Here is an 11,623-nt window from a genome sequence, read left to right as displayed (position 1 = left end):
AACCTAACCTGACCCTATTTATGTATATTAAAAACAACGGGCCGTTATCGTCGATGTCATAAAAAATTCCATCATATAGTGTATAAAGTAAAAATATCTTCATCTTTGTGGCTTAATACAGTTAAAGCAATAAATTATTCCATCATTATTCCTTCTGCACTTAAGCAATGAATTATTCCTTCTGCACTTAAGCAATGAATTATTCCATCATTATTCCTTCTGCACTTAAGCAATGAATTATTCCATCATTATTCCTTCTGCACTTCATATTGACATTCGGTAAAATAATAACATACCAACTGGTACTATAAATACTTTTGAATTCGATCAAATAGTATTCGATCATTTGAAGGTTCGATCTTATGAAACAAATGACAAATGGGATTCGATCAAATGGAATTTCGATCAATTACAACGTATAATGATCGACTGTCGATCACATATTTTTAGATCAAATGGACCAAACCGCCCTTTTATGCTAAAGTTCCCTTCTGTCACGCCTCGAAGCTACAGTGGAGCACAGACCACGTACCCCAAAAAAGGACTTGCAACCACCTCGAAAAAAAGACGTCTCAAAAGTGACGATTCTTTTTTTACAGCAAACACAAAATAGCGCGTAAAATTCGTTATTATAAGAAACTAAAATTAAAAAAATTCACGTGAGCCAACTTCTATAGGCTTCTATCTTAGAAAAGATAGCGCCATCTACTTTAATACCTGTCAACTAAATGTGTGAAGAAATTGCAGACGACTTTTGAAAAATAATGTTTTTTAACTGAAACATCCAGCCTGAATATCGAGATAATATTGAATGAGCAGATAGCTTTCGCACATTCGATTTAAAACTCAGGCGGCGATACTTCTGACCAAAGTTTAAACTACGCAGGAAGCTTATAATACATTTTTAATTGTCGCTCGCGCTCCTCTTTGTACCTTCAAAATTGCCTCTACTTGCCATGAGATGGCGCACTTTTAAAAAAGCCACATTACTTTCGAGGCATTTAAACATTTTAATTATTACCAGCGATACACATCCCTCTTGGGGTAGGTGGAGGAATACGGATATCTCATAAAAAAAGTAGTGCTACACAAAGCGCGACTGAATGGAAAGTATAGCCCAATCATTTTGGGTTCTGGAATGGATTTTATTCCTTTTTCCTCCAATAGACGCTTCAATAAATCATCCTCCCAGGAAATCGCCAAGAAGTAATATTTCCGAGAGCCAGGACCTGCAAGTCACTGTTTATATAGTGCTTGTTAAAATAATGGAAATATTTCACCTTTACGGCAGCAACAAGCGTTCCCCAAGACGTTCCTTTTTTAAGCAACTGTCGGCTCTATCATTGTCACCTGTATTATGAAAAGGCCCCTGTTATTAGAGATGGCCATGAATCTATCCAATTCTTCGAAAAATAGTGACTTTACTGGAGAGCGTGGTGCCATCTCTTAATGGCAAAGGAAGTTCAATTCAAAATAGCCAAATCATATCGTCACCAGAAAGCCTTTATAGAGTATTATATTTAGACAACTTATACTCTGTTCAGTGGGCTTTAACTTAAACTATATATCCCATGTAAAAAATATTGTTTACAATTACTGTAATTTAAGTCATTGACCAATTTACTAACGATCCATAAGTACCCGCCTTTTGGGTAAAAATGTAGCTTAACTAACTTGTTTTGATTACGACGATAGCGACATCTGTTGAAAAAAGAGCTACTTGACGTCGAGCCGACACTTGCTTTAACCAGGAAGCTTTTTTGACATATTAAGGCTTGGTAAAAGTACGACGTTCTGTTTTCAGGTGAAAAGTATCCATTATTTCCACAAGCACTAAATAAACAATACCTTGCGGGTCCTGGCTCTCTGAAATATTACTTCTTGGCGATTTCCTTGGAGGATGATTTATTTAAGCGCCTATTGGTGGATTCTGGAAACTGATGAATAGAATTGGGGAAGCAGACGATATTTTAACAGGGTATCCGTGCATTTCTGCTCTAATTTGTTTAATTAACACCAAAAAAATGTACGGCAACCCTGTTTTCCAGTTATTGAAGAACGGTTTGGCCCATACGAAGTTTTTATAAACCTTGGGTTTTGCCCATTTGCCAAGCATCTTTTGATGTTTAACCCTGTTAAAATAACGTCTGCTTCCCCAATTTTATTCACCACCTTCCAAAATCCACCGATTGGAGGAGATAGGAATAATTCCCATTGGTTTTCTGGATCACAGTAATTCTCTAGCAATGCACACTTTTCCTCAATGTCGTTGTTTTCTCATTGTTGCGGATTGAGCAATATTGTTTTCCATTTGAAATAGGCGTCCATTCTTGCGAGACTGTGTTCCTTTTAAAATTAAACAGTTAAATTAAATAATTAAATAAAATGGTAGTATCATACGTAACATAATACAATACACGTACCAAGAATGAATATTCTAAACCATACCCTAGTATACTTTGTAGCGAAAACTCGTCTGCTTTCGATTTTGTTCGTGACACTCTTTTGTGATTAATAGCAGACTAATAGGCTTCAAGCTTAGGAAATATAGTGCCATCTGCCTTAATATCCATCAACTAAATATGTGAAGAAACAGCAGACGACCTTTGAATTTCTAGGTTTTTCGGTTGAACTTTCAGCTGTTGCGCCAAGTGAATTTTGAACGAGCAGACAGCTTTCATATATTCAATTTAAAACTCGGTCGGTAGGCGGCGATACTTAGCACCAAAATTTAAACTACGTACGAAGCCTAGCTATAGCGTTTTCCATTTGATTGCTTGAAATTTGCTCCGAATCTGTCTTTGACGTCATAGATTTCGCCCCAATCGACTAGAGTAAAACCGCAAATGGAACATTCCATTAACATATTCCCGCGTTTGTGGTTTTTCGTCTGCTAGTAATTTGAATTTTCGCGTCTTGGTCTGCCATTTTGCCCAAAAATCTAAAGGGATCGGTTTTGGGCGATCTTGGAGCACCCGAGAGCGGGAAATGGAACACGCGAAACTTGATCGGAGCAGACCAGAGCACTCAAATGGAACACAAAATGTTGATCAGAGCGATCTGGAGCGCTAGAGAGCAGTCGAATGGAAAACGCTATACATGTATATGCGAGGATGATACCAAAGGCTAAGGTAGGTACCAAACTGCATTCTACCAACGCTCACTTCTCTACTAATAGCTTGTTTCACCAATGACCATATAATTAAAAATATGGACTGACAACTTTCGGCAAGTCGTTACTAGTCGTGGTAGTAACTGCCAGGTATCGGTGCCCGAGAAATCTCTAATATATTTATGGAATAACCAACATCTTTTTTCGAGCAAGTCAGCGCACTCCCGCGAATTTTGCTCAACTCGCTCGTCAGTTTCAGGCCGAAAAAAATCTTTCTTTTGCGGTTTTGCGCCATCTATACTTGTACCCAAAACCAAATTTACTAATTATATGAAATAAATTATTTTATGCTACCAATATGATTATTTTGCCTTTTTGATTATTTCTACGCCCCCTTTGGTTCGCCATTGAAACCTAGATACGTAGCGGCTAAAGCAGACGATATTAGTTTTTACTCATCGTTATTCGTAAATTTAACTTTATAAATAAAAAAAACTTGCATTTTAATATAATGTTTACATCGTTTGCTTATATTTTAATAAGTTTATTTAAGAAAAAACGTTCTTATGACTGATTAATTGGTCTGTAGCAGACGCTTGATCTTAGGCGCTACCTCGGAGAAGTTAGCGCCGTTACGACACCTAGACTCGATTCGCTCGTAAATAGAAGCCGTATTGTATTATACAGCCTTTATTTCTTGTACTAAAATTTTACACTACACTATAATTTTAATTTAACTAGTAATTTCCCCTCCCTTTTCCCCCACCCGTTGCAGTGTACGCTTCGGGCGAATGAGTTGCATTTCGTTGTCTGGCTGAAATAATTCACCTATCGGGAAAATCCTTGTACATTAAAATAAGGCGATTGGGTTGGCCGCTGTAGCGCGAACAACGCGTGATCAAAGTTGGCTGTGTTACAGCTAAGTCTCACTAAAAATTAAACGTTCTCAGAAAGAAAAAGGCTTCTGGCGTCATTGAAATAATGATTAATTATAATAATAATAATAATCAGCTAGGCTAATACCCAAGGCACCACCCAAGTCAACATGCGACTTTTAAAGCCATTAATTCAGGGGGCCGGGTTACAATGCGTAGGAGAGTGGTGGCTAGCCCTTCATGCCACGCGAGCCAACAGCTCCCTACACTAACTATTACCGTTAACCTCAACAAGTTTCTATGGAAGGGGAAACTGAAGAGCTCGAGGGAATACCCCTTAATTATTTAATAAAAACATAAAATGGATTACAGTAACTGTAAGTTTCGCCCGAGGTTAGTAGAGAAATTCGCCAAGCCTCGGTTTGGACGGTAGTTATTTTACTACCCTTACCAAAATTATGTTTCGAAAATAAAACCTTAAAATAGACTTATTCAAAGCCCATAATAAATCATGAATAAGTCTCCCACAGTCCAAAACTCAGACTAAAAATATACTTAAGTCTAGATACAATCAAGTTTTATTTACGTTTCTTTAAGCTGGCCTTTAAGAAAACTCGTTTTTAGCTCTATTTAAGATCTTGCTATGAGACCTAATTTAGATTTGTTTTTTGCGATTTGTTTGAGATTTGATTTAAACCCCTTTTTCCGTGATTTCTTGGAGATTTGATTTAAACCCAGATTTTTTAATTTTTAGGAAACTCAATTTAGACATGATTTTTGCGATTTGAAAGACACTGCATTAAAATTCGCTTTCTGTAGGAGCCTCAATTAAAACCTGCATTTTACTATTTGTAGGAGACTCTACTAAGACTTTTTTAATACGATTTTTAGGAGACTCGATCTAAACTCTGGATATACTGGTAAATCTGCCGATATGAGTAAAACTAATATACAACCAGGGTGCCCTATATGTGAGCAGTCCACTGTGATTTATAGTTAAATTCTTCACCAGTTATTGCATGGCGGTCGCTATACAGCATACCACTTTCACGGTCGGGCGTCTGTTCAAATCCAACGTTAAAATAATTATTATACACTGAATCAAAAATGACTACTATGTTCAGCTGTCATTCTGGATTGCAAGTTCTAAAATCTCCATGGCTGGCTCTAGATGCTAGGCTACTTTTAACTCAGCTCAGTTTATTTACACACTCATACGGAATATATTTTACTTGAAAGGAAATATCCTAGTTTAAAAATTTATATATATTTATATTATTTAGTATACTTAAAAATTTTAAACGGTTATTTGGTAATGGGCCAATTGCGCAGTTCCCATTAGCGCAGTTCCCATTTCCGCAAATGCAATTTCGCGGTTTTCCATTTGCGCAGTTTTCATTTGCGCAGTATCCCATTTCCGCAGTTTTCCATTAGCGCGTTTTTCATTTGCGCTTTTTCCGTAAGCGCAGTTTTCCACTTGCGCTGATATTTTCCATTTGCGCGGTTTATCATTTGCTCAGGTTTTTCATTTGCGCAGGTTTGTCATATAGAGGTAGTTATATCAAGGCTAGCGCGCAACGGTTAGGTTAGCCGGGCGCGCCGCAGGCGCGTAGGCACCGTTTTCATATAGGGAAACCGCGCAAACGGGAAACTGCGCAAACGAGAAACCCGCGCAAGCGGGAAACTGCGCAATCGGGAAAAAGCGCGCAAATGGTAAATTGCGCAAATGACAAACTGCGCAAATGGGGAGCTGCGCAAATAGCAATTCCGCAAATGGGAAACGCGCAATTGGGAACGTGCGCAAACGAAAACTGCGGAAGTGGGAAGTGCGGAAGTGGGAAGTGCGCAAATGGAAACTGCGCAAATGAAAACTGCGCAAGTGGACCCAAACCGGTTATTTTATTACAAAAATTTTAGGGTTTTAAGTGAGTTGAGCTTAACCAAAATTAGCCAGCCCATCCCTTATGACCATTTTGTAACCAAGATTCAAGTTGCAATCCAACATGGCAGTTGAACAATAAGCTTTTAATAACCTGTTTAATATCAAACTTAAGTGTCCATTATATTTACGATTACTTTTATTTTAACTTCAAATTGTAACCTCTAAGCAACTTTCAAGTCCCCAGAAATGAATCTCCCCATATGAGACTAAAGTGAAGTCTTAAATGACTCTTATTTTAATCTAAAATTGTAACCCATAATCAACTCTCATTTAAGCCTTTTTCAAGTCCCCAAAATTGAGTCTCCCAATATGAGACTAAAGTGAAGTCTTAAATAACCCTTATTCTAATCTAATATTGTAACCTCTAAACAACTCTCAATTAAGTCTCTTTCAAATCCTTAAAAATGGGTCTCCCCATATGAGACTAAAGTGAAGTCTTAAATAACTCTTATTCTAATCTAATATTGTAACCCACAATCAACACTCAATTAAGCTTCTCTCAAGTCTCCAGAATTGGGTCTTCCAAAATGAGACTATAATGAGTTTCATTTAAATATATATTAATAAAACTCTTTTAGTGAGACTAAAATAGATTTTATTTAGGACCCAAAATTCGGGTCTCAGTTTTTTATGCTTACATAATACTTAAAAATCCTTGATCCTTCATTGAGACTAATTAGCGACTAAAGTAAGACTCACATTTTGGTAAGGGTAAAATGTGGTTGAATACGCTTTGCAACTACATGTATAAGGTCGAGGAAAGTCAGGGTGGTGCATTTCTATGAAAACTACGGCCAATAACTATAAATTCGCGTTACCACTAAACATTCACCGAGTGATAGCATATTTCAATTATCTCGATTACGTATAATTTATAAACTTTGTTGAAATTTTCCAAGCCTTCTGTGTACGCCGAATTGAGACCGAAATGTTTCGTTTCGTATTCGCCGCCATGAAACTACCTTGTCAGGGATTCTGCCCACAAAAAGATACATTTGGAGTGACGAATTTCGCTTTTCGGTACTTAGAATTGTCATGAACCGACATAGTATTATGTTATATTACGTTACTTATGATTGCTAATATACGAATTTGTAAATTATTGAAATGCTTATCAATACCCAATATCCAAATGGTATTTTCGAAGTGTGGGCAGAGTAGATGCTCCACAAAATCCACGCGAAATTTGGCGCCACCATGAAGGCTATGCTTTCCTGAAGAATGTGATTCTCAGAGGCCATAAGCTTATGTTTTGTGGATTCCACCGACGGCTGCCCTAATGCGCTTAAATACGCCCGGATGAAATTCAGCTGAAAGATAAAGATTATTATTGCTATTATTATATTAAAAGGCTCGTATTTCCCAAAATGTGGTTTTTAGACTTGCTTGACTGTCGCTCTTAGGTAGCGTTATTAAAATCTTCGGTGATATTAGTTTTACCATAAGCCTATCATAAGGTTCCCATAAGTAAAGGTCTAGCATAGAGCCCCATGTTTACGGCATTGTAAGAAGAAGAAAATTAACGTACGACAGGAATCCATACCTCTACTAGGAATGCTTATCGCGGCCGATATACGTCTCGATGTGGCTGACGGGTTTTAGGACGTCACTATGTTAACTTAACAAACAACAAAGTGAGAGGGGAGCGTGCGCAGAGGGGATTTTTTCCCTCGTAGGCCGTCAGAGTTATCTTACTATACGCGTTACGGCAGCATTCCTGCGTACGACGATAAGGCAGTAGAGACATCTTCAAAATTTTTACATCTAAAATATTATCTTACTTGGTAGAGCAGCCATGCTCGGGTTGATAAATGCCACACAAAACGCGTCTAAATCTCAAATTTGAAAAATAAATACCTTCAGAAACTAATATTTCTGAAAGCCAGTTTTAGGGTCTGATGAATCATTTTGTAAAGATAAGTGTTAATTTTAAGTTTTAAAGTGATAAAATTGTGAATAAGCTTTGGCTACGGTGCCAAGGGCTTGCGGCGGAAATTTCTCTAAGTTTAAAAACGTTCGCGCACGGCTGGCGCGCATTCATAATGCATTTCGCGAAATTTATTTCAGAAATGCATAGATGAGGACGTCGCCACTAGGATCAGCAGATTTTGAATACCTACCTCTTAATAACGGGTATGTGATCGTCAAAAATTTGGCCTAGACCTTTGCTTATGGTGACCAGTGCCCCCGCCAGCAGTAGGCACAAGTAGGCACGTGCCTATGTTCAAAAATTTAGGGGCCTCTAAAAGTTTAAAAAAATTGCCTCTGGGGCCTCCAAATGTGATTTTTTAATTTTATTTATTTTTAAAAATTGGTCATCTAGCCCCCTAAAAAAAGAACTGCCATTCAATTCCAATTTCCAAGAGTCCTAAATGGCCCTAACATAACGTTCCCTTTTGAACCAGCTATACTCGAAATCAATATTACTTGAGTACACAACCAAAGGCAGCGAACTCTGTGGTTTCTGCTTTTGGTAGTGTACTCTGTTAACATTGATATAGAGTATATGACAAAAGACTGGCCCGGGACGGGGAAGTCCGTCGTGCAAGGAAAGCAGCAAAAAAAAAAAAACCTGTTCGCCTCAGTGATAACTTAGCTCCAACCAACACGATAAACATAAGCTTAGTTTCTAGGAATTCTACAAAAGGGGCATAAAGTGAGAAACTGGATTTCTTTAATACGACTTAAACCGTTGCAACGCTTAAACGAAGGGAAATCCCCGCGGAGCTGAAGTCGAAGCGTAAAGCATCGTACCAGTCACTACTTTGAATAGAGAGCGTCCTGGGGATTAGGGTTTTTTCTTTTTTACTTCTTGTCCCTTTTGCGAAATCACGTGATATCAGTGACCACTGATCGTAGAGAAAGGACCTAGACCTTCGGTGGTCGGACTTGTCCCAGATAACGCGCGTTTCTTCATTTCGTTTTCTGCTCCTGAACAAACAGGTAGTTCTCAATTTCGATTCTCTCCCAGTCAATTTTTTTCTAAGTCTCTTCCGAGACTAACTTTGCCAATACAGCCTTTTTAAAGGCTATTTAGCTGTTTTAAGCTAATTTTTAAACAGCCTTTTTCAAGGCTAATTAGCTATTCTAGCTAAATTAAGCAAAAAGCCCTTTTCAAGGCTAATTAGCTATTCTAGCTAAATTATTCAAAAAGCCTTTTTCAAGGCTAATTAGCTATTCTAGAAAAAATATTCAAACCGCTTTTTTCAGGGCTTTGATATAGCTGGTATTATTAAAAAGTCTGTTTCTTAAACCTTTTTAAGGTTATTTCCATAGAAATCTCATAGATAACTAGAATGCTGCCGCCTACGGCCGAGCTTGACGCCAGTTCGCCTTGAACCTTCAGCCAATGAGAGGCCGTAGAGTGGTTCCGCCAAGGAGGATAATAATCCTCCTTGGATCCGCTACTATAGCGGGAGATAGGTGAAGTCATTCTCTCTGGTGACATTAAATTCTTGGCAGAACCACTCTTTGAGCTCTGATTGGCTGAGATCTGGCTATCGTCTGCCACGGCGTTTGGCCCATTTGCCAGTTACACGGCAGCATTCTAGTTACCTATGAGATTTCTATGGTTATTTCGCTATTAGTATATAATAGTAGCATTTTCAAGTATGAGTACCAGAAAATTTTTATCTGGGTCCCAAAAATGAGAAAAATGGAAAAGGGAAGATAGTTTCGTTATTAATCAGAAAGGTGCAATGGCACGTTTTTTGAAATCGTCGGCGCAAAGCCATAGGCCTAACTATAGTTCTGAGAAAAACCTAGTCAAAGAATTGGGAAAGGGTTTAGAATCCTTGGAGACTGATAACAGTCACTGTTTTAGTAATACTGCTGAAGTTCTTCCAAACGTCAGTACTGATTTGGAAATGGAACTGACTCATGAAGGAGAAATTGCAGAAGTAATTGCAAACCCCAACTCTAACCATGCACAAAATACATCAAACAACGTGTCCAATTCAAAATAAATGGGCTTACACGCGTTGAATAACTTGGATATTAGTCTAGATAAAGATTGCCTAAATCCTTTTCCTAAAAGATTAATTGGCGGTAAAAATCGAAGTTTCAATTCTTCTTGGTATGACAAATATCAAATGATTGAATATTCAGTTGCAAAGGATGCAGTGTATTGTTTTTGTTGCCGTCATTTTTTAGGCAGTAGAAACACTGCATTTCTAAAGGGATTTTCGGATTGGAAAAACATGGGGACACAATTCGAAGAACACTTCACTTCCAACAAATCTTCTCACCAACTAGCCTACAAAATGTACTTAGACTACATGGAATCCAAATCCCGTGGATCAATAGTTTGCCAAGTTAACGATCACCATAGACTAGACATTATTAGAAACAGAGAGGTCCTATCTACACACGTGGAAGTGATTATTTTATGTGCCCAACAAGATTTAGCACTTCAGGGGAACACTTACACATCCGCCGACAATATTGGGAATAGGGGAAACTTTATTGCAATATTAGATATTTTAAAAAAATGTCATGATTTAAAAGCAAGTTTAGTGAGAAAAATTATTGTTCAAGAGGTCAACTACTATAGGGTAGTTTGGGCGCTTGCCCAACGTGTTTAGCTCCGGGGGTCCGAATTAAAACGTAATAATTAGATTACTTTGAAATTTAAAATTGTCAAAATTATTTTAAGCACTAAACAAGAGGCTGTTTTACACATCAATATTAATTTAAAAAGTTAAAACACAACAATAAAACAGTTCAGCTTGAAATAGCGCGAAACTAGACAATGGCCACTGTAGTCTTCCCCCTTAACAATGGGGGAGACAAGCCTAAATAAGTAGTTGATGAATTTGGGTAAAGAGTTAATCGTAGGGTGGAATTCTTCGATTAAAAGTAAAGTTGGTAATATTTATTTGTAAATAATATACTTAATAATAAAAAAATTATTAATATAATAATAATAAATTTTTTATTAATTTAATAATAATAAATTTTTTATTAATTTAATAATGATAAATTTTTTATTAATTAAATAATAATAAATTTTTTATTAATTTAATAATAATAAAACTTTTATTAATTTAATAATAATAACATTTTTATTAATTTAATAATGATAAAATTTTTATTAATTTAATAATAATAACATTTTTATTAATTTAATAATGATAACATTTTTATTAATTTAATAATAATAAAAAATTTATTAATTTAATAATAATAAAACTTTTATTAATTTAATAATAATAATAACACTTTTATTAATTTAATAATGATAAAAATTTTATTAATTTAATAATAATAACATTTTTATTAATTTAATAATGATAACATTTTTATTAATTTAATAATAATAAAATTTTTATTAATTTAATAATAATAAAAATTTTATTGATTTAATAATAATAAAATTTTTAAATAATTATATACAATTTGGCTAGTTAAAGAACAACAAAAATTACAAAGGAGTTTTTTATGGGGGCCTCTTAATCACGCAGTGCCTACTCGCGAAAAAATCCTGGCGGGGTTACTGATGGGAACCTTGTGATAGGCTTATGGTTTCACCAAGAATGTACGCGGGTTAACAGAGAGTGTCTTACTCGAGGAAATACGTTACATTCTTGCTGAAACTCATTTCAATCAGCTGGACAGGCAACTGTATATACAAAACGGCAGACTGCGATTTAAGGCTCGGACGTTAGCGCCACCTACCAGCGATGCCAGACGTAC

General features: G+C 36.4%; 1 protein-coding gene across 1 annotated transcript in view; it reads right to left on the bottom strand.

The window, feature by feature from the left end:
- Nucleotides 1-990: 990 nt before the first annotated feature.
- LOC149936610 (choline/ethanolamine kinase-like) overlaps nt 991-11,623 on the bottom strand; it is a 32,128-nt gene continuing 21,495 nt past the window's right edge. Inside the window, exons 8-9 of the mRNA XM_090154010.1 lie at nt 7,051-7,239; nt 991-2,346 (exon numbers count right to left, since the gene is read on the bottom strand). Of these exons, the coding sequence (XP_090010136.1) occupies nt 2,278-2,346; nt 7,051-7,239 (258 nt within the window). The 3' untranslated portion in view covers nt 991-2,277. The remainder of the gene's footprint in view (nt 2,347-7,050; nt 7,240-11,623) is intronic.

Source organism: Leiobunum rupestre, chromosome 7 (genome assembly GCF_980474605.1).
Source record: "Leiobunum rupestre chromosome 7, qqLeiRupe1.1.hap1, whole genome shotgun sequence".
In the NCBI taxonomy this organism is placed as follows: domain Eukaryota; kingdom Metazoa; phylum Arthropoda; class Arachnida; order Opiliones; family Sclerosomatidae; genus Leiobunum; species Leiobunum rupestre.
This window is presented reverse-complemented; position numbering and strand designations above follow the sequence as displayed.